Raw genomic sequence first — 21,618 nt, forward strand, 5'->3', positions numbered from 1 at the left:
AACCACTACCCCCAACATCCTCTTGTCCTTACTAAAGACAGTATTTAAGGTGAGGGTTCCTGCTGTTTTGAGGAGTAACTCAGGTTTCCTGGGTCACTCCCAGGTATACATGTTATTAAAATTTTGTTTGATTTTATCTTACGTCAATTTAATTCTTAGATCAGGCAGAAGAACTTAGGAGGGTAGAGGAAAATTTCTTCCTCCCTGACAGATGCTTTTCCAAAATGATGAAATTAACCATTTGTTTCTTCTCCTTGACCTATTAATATAGCCAATTATAACTGACTTCCTAATATTGAATTGTCCTTGCACTACTCAAATAGATCACTTGGATGTGACATGGGGTTTCCCTTTCTGGATTTCCCTTTCTATACTCCAGGGTGACTATACTGATAAGATCACTTTTTCTTGAGACGAATTATCAAATTTCTGCTGATTAAGTTTTGGTCTTATTAGAAGGTGCCTCCTTGAGATTTCAGATAGGTCACTTACATTGTAACTTAGGATATATTCAAAACTTTTCAATTACACATTTATAAATATTCTCATGGATTGCTAATTTAACTGTTATCAAGAAATCTATTTTGTCTCATTTCTGACTTCTTAGTGGGTTGTCTTGGAGGAAAAGACGTATTTGTTTAAGCAGAAAAAAATGGAAGATCATTGGAACATAGGGGTATCTCACGGACCTCAAGAGCATTAAATGCTGCTGGGCCCCTGAGAAACTGGAAAGATCTGGAAAGCAGTCAGAATTCAAAACTGTTTCTTTCTGTATGACTCTCTCCCACTTTCTTAGTCTCTCAGCTTCTTAATCTTTCTGCAGATGGGGTTTCTCTGGTTTGACATCCACACAGCCAAAGGAATTCCATTTTAATGAAAGGTCAAAGTCATGTATCTTCACTCAGCCAAGAGGGGCTGTGGGTTTGCAGGTGCTCTCAGGAGGAAAGTATGTGAAGAATAGGAGGTGAAGGTGCATATCTCTGGTATGGAAGGCAGTTCACTATTATCCCCAGGTATCATCTATAACCACTAAGTTAGGTTGATTCTACCTCCAGAATGCTTCCTGAATCTGTTCTCTCTGTCACTGCTCTAGCTCAGGCCTTCCTCTCTTGCCTGAAATATTGCAAGAGCTTCCTAACAGTTTCTGTAGTCTTTACTCTCACTCTCCTGAAATCTATCCTTCAATGCCACAAGGTAACAGTGTGAGGATTAAATAAAAACTTTACGAATTTTAAAGCACTCCACAAATATAAAGTGGTGGGGAACAAAAAACAGGTCTAAGCACATGACTCATCAGGTTAAAAACTTTCAGTGATTTCCCCATTACCTAAAGAATAAAGGCTAGGGCTTCCCTGGTGGCGCAGTGGTTGAGAATCTGCCTGCCAATGCAGGGGACACGGGTTCGAGCCCTGGTCTGGGAAGATCCCACATGCCGCGGAGCAACTAGGCCCGTGAGCCACAATTGCTGAGCCTGCGCGTCTGGAGCCTGTGCTCCGCAACAAGAGAGGCCGCGATAATGAGAGGCCCCGCGCACTGCAATGAAGAGTGGCCCCCACTTGCCACAACTAGAGAAAGCCCTCGCACAGAAACGAAGACCGAACACAGCCATAAATGAATAAAATTAAAAAAAAAAAAAAAAGAATAAAGGCTACAGCTCTATAATGGTCTTAGGCCTCTTCATAGCCTGAAATAAATGAAATTTAACAGTCTCAGCACCTGTTACGACACTTCTCCTGCCTCATCAGACAACAGTATTCCTTGACCACATTGTTAATTTCCATACCCATGCTGCTCTATCCGCTTATATTGTTTTCCATCTCCTCTTCTTCGCCCAGGAAACCCTACCCAACCTTTAAAACCGAAATCAACTTTTAACCACGATAAGATTTACATTCTCAAAATCAATGTCTCCTTCCTCCGGAGTCCCGCAAATCTCCAGTGAAGTACCACAGCTTTACTAATATTTCAGTCCTTTCTTCCTCTCCTCCATTAGCTGTATGTTCCAGTTTCATCCATCTACTCGAGCGTCCTCAGCTCCACCACCTACAAGGGCCTAGAAAGCCCCCTGGCTCCAGAATTTGACTGAGTTGGAGATTCAAAGCAACCTGAAGGGCCAAATACCCCACTTTAGATGCTTAAGAAACAAATCAAGAGTTCCGAAAAGCCTAGCTATTCCCTACAGGTGGTGAGGAACTAAAGCTGCGTCGCCCTCCCGCGGTGCATACTGGGAGATGTAGTCTCGGCCCGGCCCACTACCTCTTGGGAGTTGTAGTCCCCGATCTGGTAAAGGGAAAAAGGACGTAACTTCCAAATTTTGAATTAGTCCTAAGGGAGAAAAACAAGAGGGGAACCCAAAACATCCTGCGAAGTCAAGTTCTTTCGGCCTATCTCGGCCTCACGAGTAGCCGAAGGGGCGGGGAGGCGGAGCCGAGAAGGGCGGGGAGACGTTACGTTGACGCAGGCGTGACCCTGCCCAATAGGATTTGGCGGGATTTCCGAAAGCGGCAGACGGAGTGGACGCTGCCGCCTGAGACCGAGGCCTGAAGATAGTTGAGACGCCCCCCAGGAGCGCAGTTAGGAGCTGAAACTCGTCTGGGTTACGTGCAGAAGGCCGGAGCAAGGGCGTAGAGAAGTGGGGCGCAGGCGCGGGGGTCTGCAGTCCGTCCGGGGTCGGCCGCGCGCGGGTCCGGCGGACTGTAGTCGGAGCGTGCAGCCCGCCCGGGCGAGTTACGCTGCAGGCGGAGGTGAGTGTGAGGCGCAGACCCGGCCCCTTCCCACCGCGTAAACCGGACACGTACCCAGACCCAGACTTGGGCCCCAGCTCCCTCAGCGGGCTTAGGGGCCCCTCCATGCCAAGTGAAAAACTCGGATATGACGGGGCGGGGCGGAGCAGGGTTGTGCCCGGGCTCGTCCGACCCTCGGAGCTCATTGTGGCGAAAATAGAAGCGCATTCTAGAGCTGGGAGGAACCTTACTGGCCTTCACTTGCAACATCCACTTTATGGGTGTGGGCGAGGAAGCCCAAGATCCAGAGAGGTGTAGTGACTTAAAAGTCGCAGCTCTTAAGCCAGAGCCAGGGTTTCCGGATTTCTGGTCAGTGCCCTTTCCATTACACAAAGTTTGGCTTACAAAGTACCCACCTCCAGTTGCCAATAAGGTATTTGCGTTTTTTAATGCGGAAGACCGTTCAAGCGATGCCTAGGGAATGATTTCTAGTGAGATTTGTTTTTTCTTAAACTTCTGAAGTGAAGTGTAATATACAAATAGAAAAATGCACAGATAAAAGTGTTTACAGCTCCATGAACCATTACAAAATGAATATATCTGTGTAATCACCACTCAGGTCAAGAAATAGAATGCTGTCAGCAGCCCAGCTGCTGCTTGTGCCCCCTTCTCTAATACTCTCCCTTCTCCCCAGAGGTAACCACAGTGTTGACTACTAACACCATTGTCTAATTTTGCCCGTTTTTGAATTTTGTATAAAGGAAGACTATATATTTTTGTGTCTGCCTTTGCTCAACATTTTGTCTGCAGGTTTGTAAATGTCTTTGCATTTAGCAGTTCTTTCTTGTTCCTGGGTTGTATTCCTTATTCATTATACCTGTGGCAGATATCGGGATTGTTTCTAGTTTTAACTTGTATGAGAAAGGCTGCTGAGAATATTCCTGCATACATTTTGGTGCACACGTGTATGCTTTTCAGTGGGTTAATAATACAGAGTAGTGAAATTCCTGGGTCATAGCATTTGCCTATCTTCACCTTCCATATTTAATACTAGTTTTCTAAAGTTGTCCAATTCACACTCAAACCAGCAGTGAACGAGTGTTTAGTTGTTCCACACGTTTGCTAATACTTAGTATTGTCAATCTTTTAAATTTTGTTACCTTGTGGTTTTAATTTTTTTTCCTTTTTTTTTTTAATTAATTAATTTATTTATATTGGCTGTGTTGGGTCTTCGTTTCTGTGCGAGGGCTTTCTCCAGTTGCGGCAAGCGGGGGCCACTCTTCATCGCGGTGCGCGGGCCTCTCACTATCGCGGCCTCTCTTGTTGCGGAGCACAGGCTCCAGACGCGCAGGCTCAGTAGTTGTGGCTCACACTAGTAGTTGCTCCGCGGCATGTGGGATCTTCCCAGACCAGGGCTCGAACCCGTGTCCCCTGCATTAGCAGGCAGATTCTCAACCACTGCGCCACCAGGGAAGCCCTGTGGTTTTAATTTAATTTTCCTGATCATTAATGAAGTTGAGCACTTGTTGATATGTTTATTAGCCATTTGGTATCTTCTGTTGTGCAGTGCTTGTTCAGATCTCTTGCCTATTTTTCTATTGGGTTGTCTGTCTGTCTTGCTGATTTGAAGGAATTCTTTATATATTCTGGTTACCAGTTATATTTGTGGTAAATGTTTTCTCGCCTCACTATCATTTGACTTCATTCTCACAATGGTGTCTTTTGATGAATAGAAGTTCTAAATTTAAATACAGTCTAGTTTTTCAGTCTTTTGCTTTTTGGTTATTGCTATATGAATACAGTTCAAGCCATCTTTTTCATAAATTATGAAGGAAGACACTTAAATTTAAGTTGCCTTCAGGTGATTCTGATATTTGGAATTATCATAAACTCACATTATGCTAAACATGCCATCTAAGAGCTACACCTGAACCAATCAAGAACAAATGGTTATCTTCTGTCAAGTCTCTAAGAATGGAGATTTCTTTTTTCTTTTTTTAATTTTATTTATTTATTTTTGGCTGCGTTGGGTCTTTGTTGCCGCGCCCAGCCTTTCTCTAGTTGTAGCGAGCGGGGGCTACTCTTCATTGTACTGCGTGGGCTTCTCACTGTGGTGGCTTCTCGTTGCGGAGCACGGGCTCTAAGTGCGCAGGCTTCAGTAGTTGTGGCACACGTGCTTCGTTGCTCTGTGGAGTGTGGGATCTTCCCGGACCAGGGCTCGAACCCGTGTCCCCTGCATTGGCAGGCGGATTCTTAACCATTGCGCCTCCAGGGAAGCCCTTATCTGTTGTCTTTTGAGTTAAATTTATCTTGCTTGTTAAATTGTCCAGATTGTTTTGGTGTGATTTAAGTATATTTATTCTTGTGGCCATCAAGACTTGTTTGCTTTTACTAATACCTCATAATAGAAATCTTTTTGTTCTTCATTCTTTTCAACCTGAGCAGTCTTAACTCTATCAAAATAATCTGACTTTTGGTATAGGCCTTATATTTATATGGAATATTTCAAACTGAGCAAGGTAATTCCATGTTATTTATTCATTTGTGCATTCAGTGAGGTCTGGAGTTGATTAAAATGGTGATCTTTATGGGACTTCCCTCGTGGTCCAGTGGTTAAGACTCCGCACTTTTAATGCAGGGAGTGCGGGTTTGATCCCTCGTTGGGGAACTAAGATCCCACATGCTGCACAGCCCCCCCCAAAAAAATGGTGATCTTTAAATTTCATACACTTCTATTAGAAGCAAACTGTGTGACTACAAGCCGTCCTTGCCTAAGGTGGGGATACTTCTCTCATCTCAGTCCATTGTTTCTCTATCAGGAATGGAGACTTATGGCAATTATTCTGTACCTTTATTTCACTCCTGTCCCACCACCCCAAAACCCTGCTTTCTGGAAGGGAACGATGGAACTGAAACAGTTTAACCTTTCATCGATTTTTTTTTTTTTTTTTTTTTTTAAGTAGAGTCCTGGAAAGTCTGCATTCACTTGCCAAATATTTACCAAACACCTAAGATTTACCTAAGATTTATAATGTATCATGAGGTGTATACAAATAAATGAGACTTGGCCCCTGTCCTTAAGGAATATGAAGCAGGGGAACAGAGGGATATAGTTGATCTAGTTAAGCTGTTCATCTTTTTTTTTTTTTTTAATTTTATTTTTTGGCTGCATTGGGTCTTCGTTGCTGCACGCGGGCTTCTCTTGTTGCAGAGCGCAGGCTTCTCTTGTTGCGGAGCACGGGCTCTAGGTGTGTGGCCTTCAGTAGTTGCGGCGCGCAGGCTCCAGGGCACCCGGGCTACAGTAGTTGTGGTGACAGGCTTAGTTGCTTCATGGCATGTGGGATGTTCCCGGACCAGGGATGGAACCCGTGTCCCCTGCATTGGCAGGCGGTTTCTTAACCACTGCACCACCAGGGGAGTCCAAGCTGTTCTACTTTAAGAAGCAAGATATTCCTGGCTCCTCCTAAAGTCTTTCTGATACAGCTATCTAGGTGGAAGGGAAGGCTGGTGAGAGATTTTTTTTTCTTTTTCCTGCCATGGGTATGTCAGTGATTAAGCCAAAAGCCTGGCAAGTAATTCTTTAAGAGATTTATTGTAAAACTGTGTTTGCAGCTCTGTACTTTCTCTAGTGTTCTTCCTGATGGCCATCTGTACTTTTCAGTATTGAACACTAACTAATGGCTATGCAGATGCAGCTTGAAGCAAATGCAGATACTTCAGTGGAAGAAGAGAGCTTTGGCCCACAACCTATTTCTCGATTAGAGGTATGTGCTTGGTTGCTGATTTTAGAATTATAATGCTGGACAAGATTGTTCTACCTATTGGGAGAAATCACAACCTTTACATAAACCATTGGTTTACTACCTAAGGTCAAAATCCAAATTAGAGTTTTCAGGAGGGTTGTCAAGGATTCTGTGGAAAGGCTTAAGACAGTTGCTAAACATGTCTGGCCAGATCTCTTTTTTTGTCAAGAATTCTTCTACTACATTATCATTTTTCTTTCTTAGAGCTGGATGTCAGAAACTAAGAAGCCCTATGATCCCATGGTAGAGTCTCTGCTGTTTGTACTAAGTATGAAATTATTGTCCAGGGAATTACAATGGCCTGGGCCAGCTATGCAGGAAGGGGAGAGGAACAATGTCTCTCCACTGACCTCAATCTGTGCTGAGGTTACTAGGAAGACAGCCGTCATAGGCAGAGAGAAGGGCTTGGGGTTACATTGTAAGAGTTCAAGACTCTGCACAAGAACATCAAGCACCAGAGCTGGGGCCTTGCACTATTTCTGTGCATTGTACAGAGGCCCCAGAGTGAGTGCAGTTGACTTGGGCTGAAAGAAGCAGGAGAAAATGCTGAGAAAGCCTTCATTCTTCTGTCTCTTTATGCATATTCCTCCCATTGGCCCCTAAGCTTCCACTCTCTGGAAGTTACTTAAACGGGTTTGTGATAAACATTGGAAAATTCAGAGTCATAACTTTTGGTTTCAGTGAGCATCCTTATACCCACACATGTGTATTGCTTTTTGCTTAAATATTAATAACAGACCAGTTTCTATGAGCAGGTACTATTCTCTCCCCTCTCCCAAACCTTCCCTGACCCCCAAATGCATACACATCCCCCTACTAATTCATGCTGTCCTAAAAGTCATGGTTTTGGTGGCTAATAAAATCAAAGCTGACTTTGTATATAGGGAGAAAGAAGTACCTTTGGGTGGTTTGTTTTTGAGCAGTGGTATATAAATCCCTGACCAAAAGTAGTTTTCTCCATCTTTAATATCAGTTGTTAAAACAGAGCTTTCCAGTTATTGTGCTACAAAAAGGTTATGCTAAGATATGCTCACCTTAGCTCTGGGGCAGTCTTAGCTGTTTACCCCAGCTTAGTGTAAAACATTTTTTTTTTATGTGTGCTTGATGTGGAAAACTTTGGGAAATGTTTAAAGTGGGCTTTTAGGGCCCAGGGTCTCAAAGTTCATTTAGAATCCTAGTCATAAAAGGTTTAGAGTTACAGGTTTAATCCAATTCATGACAAGAGTCTATTTTAATATACATAGTGCTAGTTTAAAACTACTGGTTTTGCTCTCCAGAAAGTGGGCATAGAGGGAACCTACCTCAACAAATAAAGGCCATATAAGACAAACCCACAGCAAACATCATTCTCAATGGTGAAAAACTGAAAGCATTTCCTCTAAGATCAGGAACAAGACAAGGATGTCCACTCTTGCCACTATTATTCAACATAGTTTTGGAAGTCCTAGCCACGGCAGTCAGAGAAGAAAAAGAAATAAAAGGAAGACAAATTGGAAAAGAAGAAGTAAAACTAACTGTTTGCAGATGATATGATACTGTACATAGAGAATCCTAAAGATGCCACCAGAAAACTACTAGAGCTAATCAATGAATTTGGTAAAGTTGCAGGATACAAAAGTTATGCACAGAAATCTCTTGCATTCCTATACACTAACAATGAAAGATCAGAAAGAGAAATTAAGGAAACACTCCCATTCACCATTGCAACAAAAAAGAATAAAATACCTAGGAATAAACCTACCTAAGGAGGTAAAAGACCTCTACTCAGAAAGACACTGATGAAAGAAATCAAAGATGACACAAACAGATGGAGAGACATACCATGTTCTTTGATTGGAAGAATCAATATTGTGAAAATGACTCTACTACCCAAAGTAATCTACAGATTCAATGCAATCCCTATCAAATTACCAGTGACACTTTTTACAGAACTAGAACAAAAAATCTTAAAATTTGTATGGAGACACAAAAGACCCTGAATAGCCAAAGCAGTCTTGAGGGAAAAAAACGGAGCTGGAGAAATCAGACTCCCTGACTTCAGACTATACTACAAAGCTACAGTAATCAAGACAATATGGTACTGGCACAAAAACAGAAATATAGATCAATGGAACAGGATAGAAAGCCCAGAGATAAACCCACACACCTGTGGTCAACTAATCTATGACAAAGGAGGCAAGGATATACAGTGGAGAAAAGACAGCCTCTTCAATAAGTGGTGCTGGGAAAACTGGACAGCTACATGTAAAAGAATGAAATTAGAACACTCCCTAACACCATACACAAAAATAAACTCAAAATGAATTAGAGACCTAAATGTAAGACTGGACACTATAAAAAACTCTTAGAGGAAAACATAGGAAGAACACTCTTTGACATAAGTCACAGCAAGATCTTTTTTGATCCACCTCCTAGAGTAATAGAAATAAAAACAAAAATAAACAATTGGGACCTAATGAAACTTAAAAGCTTAGCAAAGGAAGCTACAAACAAGACAAAAAGACACCCCTCAAAATGGGAGAAAATATTTGCAAACGAATCAACGGACAAAGGATTAATCTCCAAAATATATAAACAGCTCATGCAGCTCAATATTAAAAAAAAAACAAACAACCCAATCCAAAAATGGGCAGAAGACCTAAATAGACATTTCTCCAAAGAAGACATACAGATGGCCAAGCACATGAAAAGCTGCTCAACATCACTAATTATTAGAAAAATGCAAATCAAAACTACAATGAGGTATCACCTTGCACTGGTTAGAATAGGCATCATCAGAAAATCTACAAACAACAAATGCTGGAGAGGGTGTGGAGAAAAGGGAAGCCTCTTGCACTGTTGGTAGGAATGTAAATTGATACAGCCACTATGGAGAACAGTATGGAGGTTCCTTAAAAAAGTAAGACTAGCATTACCATATGACCCAGCAATCCCACTACTGAGCATAAACCCAGAGAAAACCATAATTCAAGAAGACACATGCACCCCAAAGTTCATTGCAGCACTATTTACAATAGTCAGGTCATGGAAGCAACCTAAATGCCCATCGACAGATGAATGGATAAAGAAGATGTGGGGACTTCCCTGGTGGCACAGTGGTTAGGAATCCGCCTGCCAATGCAGGGGACACGGATTTGAGCCCTGGTCCGGGAAGATCCCACATGCCATGGAGCAACTGAGCCCGTGCGCCACAACTACTGAGCCCGTGCGCCACAACTACTGAAGCCCACGTGCCTAGAGCCCGTACTCCACAACAAGAGAAGCCACCGCAATGAGGAGCCTGCACACCACAACAAAGAGTAGCCCCCGCTCGCTGCAACCAGAGAAAAGCCCACGCACAGCAACGAAGACCCAACGCAGTCAAAGATAAAAGAATTTTTTTTTAATTTAAAAAGAAAAAGAAGATATGGTACATATATACAATGGAATATTACTCAGCCATAAAAAGGAACGAAATTGGGTCATTTGTAGAGACATGGATGGATCCTAGAGACTGTCATACAGGTGTAGAGAACAAACATGGACACCAAGGGGGGAAAGTGGTGGTGGTGGTGGTGGTGGGATGAATTGGGAGATTGGGATGGACATATATACAGTAATATGTATAAAATAGATAACTAATAAGAACCTGCTGTGTAAAAGATAAATAAAATTCAAAAAAAACCCCACTGGTTTTGATAATGAATAGGTTGATAATTTGTTATTAAATGCCTCACATTTTAGGTCATACTTTTCAAAGCTTTTGCAAATAATATCACAGTTTAAAAGAGCTCTGTGAAGTAGGTAGGACAAATAACCACATTAGACAGATGAGGGAACTGAAGCTTAAATTTATCCATGGTTTTCTTCACTTGCAGCAATGTGGCATACATGCCAATGATGTGAAGAAATTGGAAGAAGCTGGATTCCATACTGTGGAGGCTGTTGCCTATGCACCAAAGAAGGAGCTAATAAATATTAAGGGGATTAGTGAAGCCAAAGCTGATAAAATTCTGGTAAGTACTGTTTATGTGACCGAGGGAGGCAGTAGTGGTACAAAAGGGTGTACAGTGAAAGGCTACGGTCTTCCTCCTTCCACCCCTCCTGTGTCACCCTCTTCCCCTTTCCAGAAGTGACTGCATTACCAGTTGATTATCTTTGTATGTGCCTCCTTGCATAAATTGGGATTTTTCTTAGGGAATTGCAGTATCACGGGTTATGACATAAATACTGCTAAATTGACTACCAGTTTGCCCTCCCACCAGCAGTGGGTGGTATGTACCTTATCGTTCTGGATATTATGATTTCATGCCTTAGAAATATACTCATTAGTATGCAGCCACAAAAAATAGTTTCGAAGAATATCCATTGACATAGGAAAATATTACTGATATAAGAAAGCAGGTTAACAAAACATGTTTGTGTTCATATATGTTTTTGTTTTTTTAAGTGTGTGTTTTTATATATGTATAGCACATACACTGGGGATAGACACACTAAAATATTAACTTTGTTTCTGGATGGTGAGAATGTGAGCAATTTTTATTTTTGCCTCAATTTTCTGAAGTTTCTACAGTTTCTATGATAAACATGTATTACTTTAAATAGAAAAGCTGTTTTTATTGCTTGAATATTAAAGCCATGTTAATTAGGCTCTCAGTGTGTATAATCTGTTAGTCAACTAGTCATAAGCAAGATTCTTTAATAATAAGAAAAAAATGTGATTATGAATCATACGCTTGTTTTTTTTTAACCTAAATAAATGACATAAAAGTGATTTCACTGGCTTAACCTAAATGAGGTAGTAACTTAATAACCCTTTATATTATATAACACTTTAACTTTTTTTAAACTTTTTTTAATTGAATTTTTATTTTATATTGGAGTATAGTTGATTTACAATGTTGTGTTAGTTTCAGGTGTACAGCTAAGTGATACATATACATATATCCACTCTTTTTCAGATTCTTCTTCCATATAGGTTATTATAGAATATTGAGTAGAGTTCCCTTATAGCACTTTAACTTTGAAATCCCATCCCTTTCATATATACAGTATTCTCACTTAGCCTTCATAATGACACTGGGAAAGATAGGACCAGTATTATCTCTGTCTTACAGATAAGGAAACTTAGGCACAGTGATTCAATTATTTATCCAAAGTCATGCAGTTAATCACAGAACTAAGACTAAATCCAATTATTTTCATCCTGATATACTGTGATCCTTTCTCATTTCCCTCCAAAGTCTTACAGCTACTATTCATTTTTCTTGCTTCATATATTCCTTTAGCACTCACAATACCCTGTGATTACATTTTATTTTATGCACTTATCCTTTGGTATTTACAAGCTATACCTTGGAGATAATAGCAGGTTAGGTTCCAGACCACCATAATAAAGCAAACATTGAAGTAAAGCGCCACGAATTTTGTTGTTTCCCAGTGCATATAAGTTGTGTTTATACTGTTCTGTAGTCTATTAAGTATACAATAGTAAATAGTATTATGTCTACAAAAACAATGTACCTACCTTAATTTAAAAATACTTCATTACTAGAAAATGCTAACCATCATCTGAGCCTTAACTGATTTGTAGTCTTTTTGCTGGTGAGGGTCTTGCCTCCATGTCAATGGCTGCTGACTGATCCGGGTGGTGGTTGCTGAAGGCTGGGGGGACTGCAGCAATTTCTTAAAATAAGACAACAGTGAAGTTTGCCACGTAGATTGACTTCCTTTCATGAATGATCTCTCTGTAATATGCAGTGCTATTTGATAGCATTTTACCCACAGTAGAAATTTTTCCAAAATTGGTATCAATCCTCTCAGACCCTGGCACTGCTTTATCAACCAAGTTTATGTCATGTTCTAAATCTTTTGTTGTCATTTCACCAGGGTCTTCACAGCATCTTAACCAGGAGTAGATTCTATCTTAAGAAACCTCTCTTTGCTTATCCATAAGAAGAAACTCCTCATCCATGAAAGTTTTATCATGACATGGCAGCATTTCAGCCACACCTTCAGGCTCTACTTCTCATTCTTTTGTTACCAACCAGGGTTCTTGGCCTTCTTAATCAATGGAAATTGATCAGAGGCCAGACAAGAAATTCAGGCAAGGCTTTATTGGGGCCCCTGCTGCAGCAGGGGGGAGTGAGAACAAATAACAGGTTCCTTTGCTTGCTCGCTCCCTGAGTGGGGGTGAGCTTGTTCTTTACATGGGGTGAGGGTAGGGGTGTGTCCAGGCTCGGGCTGGAGGGGTGGCTTAGGTGGTTTGCCCATCCCTTAGTTCGTGTTTCACGTAGGGGGCGTGGCAGTACCCTCCTTTTGCTCCAGGCTCTTCAAAAGTGACAGTTGGGTTTTTTGGTCTCTTTGTATGTTTTGTCCAGAATTTGCCCTAATTGCGCATGCAGACAGTTATTTTTTGTCCCATACAGTTTCTTTGTATTTTGTTGCTCAAGGAGAGGTGTGTCCAGGTGCAAGCATTGCAGCACCGCAGCAAAGGGTCCCAGGTCCCAGCCTGTCTCACTTTTGTTATTTCTACCACATCTGTATTTACTTCCTCTGTTGAAGTCTTGAACCTGTTAGAGTCACCCATGAGGGTGAGAATCAACTTCTTCCAGACTTCTGTTTAATGATATTTTGATCTTTTCCCATGAACCACGAATGTTGTTGTTGTTTATATATATACTTTTTTTTTTTAAACAAATGTTCTTAATGGCATCTAGAATAGTGAATCCTTTTCAAAAGGTTTTCAACTGACTTTGCCCAGATCCATCAGAGGAATCACTGTCTATGGCTACTATAGCCTTACAAGGTGTATTTCTTAAATAGTAAGACTTGAAAGGTGAAATTACTCCTTGATCCACAGGGTGCAGAATGGATGTTGTGTTAGCAGGCATGAAAACAACATTAAATCTCATTGTACATCTCCATCAGAGCTCTTGTCAATGAGCAATAAAATTTGAAAGGTACATTGTCAATGAGCAATAAAATTTGAAAGGAATCTTTTTTCTAAGCAGTAGGTCTCAAAGTGGGTTTCAGATATTCAGTAAACCATGTTGTAAACCGATGTGCCATCATCCAGACTTTGTCATTGCATTTATAGAGCACAAGCAGAATAGATTTAGCATAATTCTTAAGGGCCCTAGGATCTTCAGAATGGTAAATGAACATTGGCTTCAACTTAAAGTCACCAGTGGCATTAGCCCCTAAAAAGAGAGTCAACTGGTCCATTGAAACTTTGAAGCCAGGCACTGACTTCTCTTATGTAGCTATGAAAGTCCTCAATGGCTTCTTCCAATATAAGACCATTTCGTCTACATTGAAAGTCTGTTGTTTAGCGTAGCCAGATTCATTCATTATCTTAGCTAGATCTTGTGTATAACTTGCTGCAGCTTCTACATCAGCACTTGCTGCTTCACCTTGCTCCTGAATGTTATGGAGATGGCTTCTTTCCTTAAACCTCATGAACCAACCTCTGCTAGCTTCACACTTCTCTTCTGCGGCTTCCTCACCTCCCTCAGCCTTCACTGAATTGAAGAGAGTAGGGCCTTGCTCTGGATTAGGCTTTGGCTAAAGGGAATGTTGTGGCTGCTTTGATCTTCTACCCAAACTACTAAAATTTTTTCCATGTCAGCAGTAAGGCTGTTTCTCTTTCTTACCATTCATGTGTTCACTGGAGGAGCACTTTTAATTTCCTGCAAGAACTTCCTCTGCATTCACAACTTGGCTAACGGTTTGGCACAAGATGCCTCACTTTCGGCCTATTTCAGCTTTCGACATGCCTTCCTCACCAAGCTTAATCATTTCTAGTTTTTTATTTAAAGTGAGAGATGTGCAACTTCACTCCTTTCACTTGAACACTTAGAGGCCACTGTAGGGTTATTAATTGGCCTAATTTCAATATTGTTGTGTCTCAAGGAATAGGGAGGCCTGAGGAGAGGGAGAGATGGGGGAATTGCCAGTGGGTGGAGCAGTCAGAACACACAAAACATTTATCAATTAAGTTCACAGTCTTATATAGGCGTGGTTTTTGGCACCCCAAAACAATTTTAGTAACATCAAAGACCACTGACCACAGATCACCATTACAAATGTAATAATAATGAAAAAGTTTGAAATACTGTGAGAATTACCAAAATGTGACACAGAGACATGAAGAGAGCAAATGCTTTTGGAAAAATGGTGCGTATAGACTTGCTCAACACAGGGTTGCCACAAACCTTCAATTTGTAAAACGCAGTATCTGTGAAGCACAATAAAATGAAGGGCAATAAAATGAAGTATGCTTGTATGTTGTTACAGAGTTTGATTATCTTCACTCTTGGAGTTTTCTGTAGTGTAAAGCAAGTATTTAATTTATAAAATTATATATTTATAGTTTGTGTTGACTACTGTTATACAGAAATTTTCTATGAAAAATAATCTTTAGACGCTAAAGAATCTTCAAAAAATGCATCCTACAGTTTCAGTGCATGTAGTTCTGCCACATAACCTAGTCAGATGGACAATATCTGAGATTTATTTAATATCTCATACAATAATATATATACAACCCAGTAAATTCTGTTTTATTGTGTATTATACTAAGAGCTTTGAATTTTTAAGCACTGTTATTTTATAGTATTAATTCAGTGGGCTCAAAAATTATAAGTAATTCTTAATTTAAACCCTTAAAGATGTTGCCATCCATGAAGTATGAAGTTGTCATTTATTGGATTGCTCAAATAAATAAATTTGTTGAAGTGGTGACTTAATTGAATAAGTAAGAATTCTGAATACCTAATACCTCTTTGAAAGATTGTGATATTAAGCCAGTAGGTGTCCCTAAAGTCTATATATTGTTGATTACTGGGCATCAGTTTTTGTGACTGAACAAATCCTGACCTTTGCTAATGCCTTGTCAGACATAAAAAACTCCTACAGATTTAAGACAGATGAAAGCAAGCTTATTATATAAACAAAAGAATAGAAGTCAAGTTCTGCCAGATTAGGCAGTTGGCATGGTTTTTACTTCAGATTTCACTTTGGTTATAATCTGTTCCTTTAAGAGCTCATAGACTAGAAAATGTCGGGGTTAAAATGACAAGGGAAAACATCTCCTATGAGTTTGGTTTTTTTCCTTCACATTTTTGATTAAAATTTTTGAACTTACTGCAAAGTTGAAAGAATTTTACAATGAACACTTATTTATCCACCACCTAGACACTGCTATTAACATTTTAATATACTTGCTTTATCATCTGTTTATCTCTCCATCCAGCCATCAGTCCATCTGGGATTTTTTTTATGCTTTTCGAAGACAGTTGTAGATGTCAGTACATTTCCCCCTAAATATTTTAGCATATATTAACTAGAGTTAAATATTGGTTTATAGTTCTTCTCCCCTCTCTTTAGTATTCTTATTTTCTAATTTTTATTAATCCTGAAGATTAGTAAAAGTTATAGGAAAAAAGAAGGAAAGAAAATTCTCGAAGAAATAATACAAGATTTCCCAGAGCTAAAGGGAAGCAGCAGTCTAAGGCCCCACAGAGTGTCAAAGACGCACACCTAGACTCTTCAGTGTGAAATTTTCAGTATACCAATTATAAGGAGAAGATTCTGAAAGATTTCAGAGAGAAAAATGTAAGTGACCTCTAAAGGAACAAAAATCAAAAAGATAGCACATTTCTTATTAGAAATCTGGATGGTAGAAGCTAGTAGAGCAGTGCCTTCAAAATTCTGAGGGTAAATAATTTTAAACCTAGAATTCTATTTGTAGCAATATTATTCACCCAGTGTTAGGGCAGAATACAACATTTTCAGAAATACAAGAATTCAGAACATTTTTCTCTCATCCTATTCTTTCTTAGGAAGTTAACTTGAGGATATACTTTACTAAAATGAGGGCAGAAAACATAGGATCTAGGTTGGAGAGACTCCAACTCAAATAGTCAGGAAAGGAAAGCCCAGGACAGTAGATAGCCCCATTTGCAGAAGAAAAGGATATCTTCAGGGGGAAAAAGGATTAGCAGAATACATAGTAAGATTGAGAGGTTGGAAAATTTGAGAAATGATAAAGTCAGAGAATACTAGAGAAAGACATGCCTCAGATATAAAATCAAGGTAAAATGGAGCATGATTTTGAAACTAGCGGCATATAAAAAAGAATTCATTTGAACTTGACAGAAACCTTTGAGAGACATCGGTTGTTAACATTGGAACCTTAGTGAAAGAATTGTATTTCTAGCACACCATTTGGTTCTGCAATAACTATAATATAAACATTGTAAGGAGTTTTCAAGTGAAGTATTAAGCATATAGAGAAGTTTAGAGAATAATGCAAACCCACGATTCAGCTATTTATTGGTTTTTTCCCTTTGTGGAAAGTTTTTAAAGTACAAGTTTAATCTCTACTTGCTATAGATCTATCCAGATTTTCTCCTCCCTCCCTCCCTCCCTCTCTTCCTTCCTTCCGACTCAGACAATTTATTTTACTGAATTTAGATTCAAGCTCAGCTAATCATTTGGGGCCTGGACTTGGATTCTTTTTCTACTTCAGTGAGTTTTGATAGTTTGTGTCTTTCTAGGGATTTCTGTATTTCTTATAAGTTATCTAATCTGTTGGCATATATTTATTTTTGTAATGTTGGTAGTAATGTCCCCTCTTTCATTTCTGATTTTAGTGATTTGAGTCTTTTTTAATCAATTTTGCTTATTTTTTCAAGGAACCGACTTCTGGTTTCAATGATTTTTCTCTATTGTATTTCTATTCTCTATTTCACTAGTTTCTACTCAAATTTTATCTTCTTCCTTCTTGCTTTATGTTTAGTTTGCTCTTTCTTCAGTAACTTAAGGTGGGAAGGTTAGGCTATTGATTTAAGATCTCTCTAATATAGGCATTTACAGCTATAAATCTCCCTTTAAGCACTGCTTTTCCTGTATCCCATAAGTTTTGGTATGTTTTGTTTTCATTTTCATTCATCTCAGTGAATTTACTAAATTCCCTTGTGATTTCTTTGATTCATTGGTTATTTAGGAATGAAATGTTTAATTCCATGTATTTATGAATGCATTTATTTTTATTATTTTTTATAAATTTATTTATTTATTTATTTATGGCTGCATTGGGTCTTCGTTGCTGTGCGCAGGCTTTCTCTAGTTGCGGCGAGCGGGGGCTACTCTTCATTGCAGTGCGTGGGCTTCTCATTGCAGTGGCTCCTTTTGTTGTGGAGCATGGGCTCTAGTCGCCCGGGCTTCAGTAGTTGTGGCTCGTGGGCTCTAGAGCGCAGGCTCAGTAGTTGTGGCGCACGGGCTTAGTTGCTCCGCGGCATGTGGGATCTTTCCAGACCAGAGCTCGAACCCGTGTCCCCTGCATCGGCAGGCAGATTCTTAACCACTGTGCCACCAGGGAAGTCCCCCTATTTTAAAATTTTGGTATCAGCCTATAGACTGATCATTAATGATTTATCATTGACTACAAAGTAGGATTAAACGTTCTCAACCTTGACAGGGTAAAAGAAAATGTACAGCTGACAGAGATGTGGAAAAGTAGGTGTGGAGGGAGCAAAAATCAAGGACAAATGTCCTCATTTAACAAAGTAGAAAGTTAAGAGATACATTCTGTGGTTGATAGAACAGGAAATGAAGGTTTAAATATGTAGGACTTTGTACTGTATTGTCAGGCAAAGTACATATGTGTTGGTCTATCATAGTTTTTTATTTTTAACTACATGAATGTATTACTTAATTGGCAATTTAAAAATTAATCTTCTTGGAGTCTCTAAATTAATTTATCCCTTATTTGCCAGAGAGATAAAATAGTCCTAGAACTAGAACTACTAGTATTTTGATAACTTTTTTTAAAAATTTATTTATTTATTTTATTTATTTATTTTTGGCCGCGTTGGGTCTTCGTTGCTGTGCACGGGCTTTCTCTAGTTGCGGCGAGCGGGGGGCTACCCTTCACTGCGGTGCACGGGCTTCTCATTGTGTTGCCTTCTCTTGTTGCAGAGCACAGGCTCTAGGTGCGCGGGCTTCAGTAGTTGTGGCATGTGGGCTCAGTAGTTGTGGCTCGCAGGCTCTAGAGCACAGGCTCAGTAGTTGTGGCGCATGGGCTTAGTTGCTCCACAGCATGTGGGATCTTCCCAGACCAGGACTTTAACTCTTGTCCCCTGCATTGGTAGGCAGATCCTTAACCACTGCACCACCAGAGAAGCCTGATAACTTTTTAAAGAGAGATCGTTCTGGAAATTTTGTTAGATGTTATCTCTTCCCACTGTATGCCTGGTTTTACTAAGCGTATTTCATCGATTTGGCATTTCTTATTTTTCCCCAGACTGAGGCAGCTAAATTAGTTCCAATGGGTTTCACCACTGCAACTGAGTTCCACCAAAGGCGGTCTGAGATCATACAGATTACTACCGGCTCCAAAGAGCTTGACAAACTACTTCAAGGTATAGTAATCCCTTATCCTATGTTGTGAACTGCGGTTAGCAAAGCATCCAGGTTATAGAACATAACTAAATAAAATATTGGGGTTGGGTTTATGTGTTAGATAGAATTAAGAAAGAGAAGTATTCACACTGAAGAAGGAAGACCGCTGGAGGGTGGTACTTGACTTAAAAAATACTAAAATTATCTGCCAATTAAATTATTTAATCTCCATTTAATATTGCATTCTGAGAGTAAGCTCCCTCTGCCTAAAGAAATAATTATTACCTTTTATCTACCACAAGGTAGAAAATCTGATGACTGGTTAAAACACTCCATGCTTGAATACTACATTGTAGTATCAATACATTGTAGTGCACAGTAATCTTCAGGACTTTATGGAAAGCTGTAAAGTTTTTGAACTTTTGAAAGCACTGCTGTCCTAAATTTTTGCAAAGTTAGATTTGGTCCTTGTTGCTTCCCCAAATATTCGATCACTCAAGTTTCCTTTTTTTTTAGGGCACAAAATAGCATGGGTTCAGGAATCACACTCAAATTTGAGCGTTTGCTTTCTCTTCTGTTCCCCCTCTCAGCATTTACTGGCTGTATTACATGGTGCAAACTACTTATTGTGTTCTACGCCTCGGTTTTTTTATCTTCATAATGAGGACAAAAAGACTTCCTACCGGGACTTCCCTGGTGGCACAGTGGTTAAGAATCCGCCTGCCAATGTAGAGGACATGGGTTCAAACCCTGGTCCAGGAAGATCCCACATGCTGCGGAGCAACTAAGCCCGTGGGCCACAACTACTGAGCCTGCGCTCTAGAGCCCACGAGGCACAACTACTGAGCCCACGCGCCTAGATCCCGTGCTCCACAACAAGAGAAGCCACTGCAATGAGAAGCCCGTGCACCACAACGAAGAGTAGCCCCCGCTCGCCACAACTAGAGAAAGCCCGCGCGCAGCAACGAAGACCCAATACAGCCATAAATAAATAAATTTATTTAAAAAAAAAGACTTCCTACCTTATAAGTTATTGGAATTAAAAGAATTGATATATATATAAATACATAGCACAATGCCAGATACACAAGAGACATTTGGTAAACATTAGATATTATTTATAATTTATTTTTTTTAATGACTGCTTATTGACTTGTGATGGCATAGTTCTGTATATTGATTGTGGTGATAGTGAAATGAAGCTACAGGTGTGATAAAATTGCATAGAATTACACACACACAAATGAGTGCATATATACCTGGAGAAATCTGAATAAGCTCTGTGGATTGTATCCATGTCAGTTTTCTGATATTGATACTGTATTATAGTTATGTAAAACGTTAACATTGGGGGAGACTGGCTGAAGAATTCACGGGCCCTCTCTACATTTCTTTGAAATTTTCTATGAATCTAGAATTATTTCAAAATAAGTATTTTTAAAATTACTGCTTGTTGAAAATTGGGTTTCTAAATTATGTAAACATCTTTCTAATGAGCTCCTAGGACATTTCTTTTTTTAATAAATATAAGTTTATTTATTTATTTATTTTTGGCTGCGTTGAGTCTTCATTGCTGCGTGTGGACTTTCTCTAGTTGCGGTGAGCGGGGGCTACTCTTCATTGCGGTACGTGGACTTCTCATTGCGGTGGCTTCTGTTGTTGCGGAGCATCTGCTCTAGGCACATGGGCTTCAGTAGTTGTGGCACGCAGGCTCAGTAGTTGTGGCTTGTGGGCTCTAGAGTGCAGGTTTAGTAGCTGTGGCGCACGGGCTTAGTTGCTCTGCAGCATATGGGATCTTCCCGGACCAGGGATCAAACCCATGTCCCCTGCACTGGCAGGTGGATTCTTGACCACTGCGCCACCAGGGAAGTCCCCCTAGGACATTTCTATGATTACTGTTTCTAAATATTTGTATTGTGCTAAGAGGTGTTTCTTATTGCTCTTCTATTAGGAGGAATTGAGACTGGATCCATCACAGAGATGTTTGGAGAATTCCGAACTGGGAAGACCCAGATCTGTCATACGTTGGCTGTAACATGCCAGGTGAGATGTTGGGGCTCTGACTAATCAGATCAGCAAGAATGTGTTGATTCCTGTTATTAGCAAGCATCTGTTAGCATGGACAAAAAATGCACTTTCTCTGTTTTCAAGAATGCTATAGCTAGGGGAACTTCCCGGGCCATCCAGTGGTTAAGACTCTGCGCTTCCACTGCAAGGTTCGATTCCTGGTTGGGGAACTAAGATCCTGCATGCCACGTGGCTTGGCCAAAAAAGAAAAAAAAAAGAATACTATAGCTAGTTAGAAGATAGACTGCTACTGCAAAACTTCCACAGCGTAGAAACTTTCAGATTATTAATTTCATATACTTTCTTACCAACCACTAGGCCTCCCCTGGCTTCACCTGTCCTCTTCACTAGTTTATATTGTATGATTCATCATTAAATGATTCTTCATTAAAGTCATTCCTTTACAGATACCCTCAGATTTACATCCCCCATCTGAAGAGATGCCATTCCTAGATAAACCCTATCTGTCTTTTCAGTGCCTGTTCCCAAGTAGCTGATCATACTGGAGAAAAATCCTAACATAAAGGTGATGGGCGTCACTTTAAATTCAAGATGACAGACTTTAAGTTAACATTCAATACTGCCTGGCAGACCTACTGAGTTTCTCCTCTGAAAAAGGTTGAATTCAGGCAAAC

General features: G+C 40.0%; 1 protein-coding gene across 3 annotated transcripts in view; it reads left to right on the forward strand.

The window, feature by feature from the left end:
• The first annotated feature begins 2,498 nt into the window (after positions 1-2,498).
• The window catches only part of RAD51 (RAD51 recombinase), a 36,197-nt gene continuing 17,077 nt past the window's right edge, over positions 2,499-21,618 (forward strand). The window contains exons 1-5 of one of the 3 annotated variants that reach the window (XM_068549449.1): positions 2,499-2,744; positions 6,385-6,487; positions 10,384-10,521; positions 18,819-18,936; positions 20,868-20,959. In XM_068549449.1, the coding sequence (XP_068405550.1) occupies positions 6,401-6,487; positions 10,384-10,521; positions 18,819-18,936; positions 20,868-20,959 (435 nt within the window). In that variant the 5' untranslated portion in view covers positions 2,499-2,744; positions 6,385-6,400. Of the gene's footprint in view, positions 2,745-6,335; positions 6,488-10,383; positions 10,522-18,818; positions 18,937-20,867; positions 20,960-21,618 lie in introns of all 3 variants that reach the window. The other 2 variants (XM_068549458.1, XM_068549468.1) reach the window with 2 other exon arrangements.

This window comes from Eschrichtius robustus, chromosome 1 (genome assembly GCF_028021215.1).
Source record: "Eschrichtius robustus isolate mEscRob2 chromosome 1, mEscRob2.pri, whole genome shotgun sequence".
Classification (NCBI taxonomy): Eukaryota; Metazoa; Chordata; class Mammalia; order Artiodactyla; family Eschrichtiidae; genus Eschrichtius; species Eschrichtius robustus.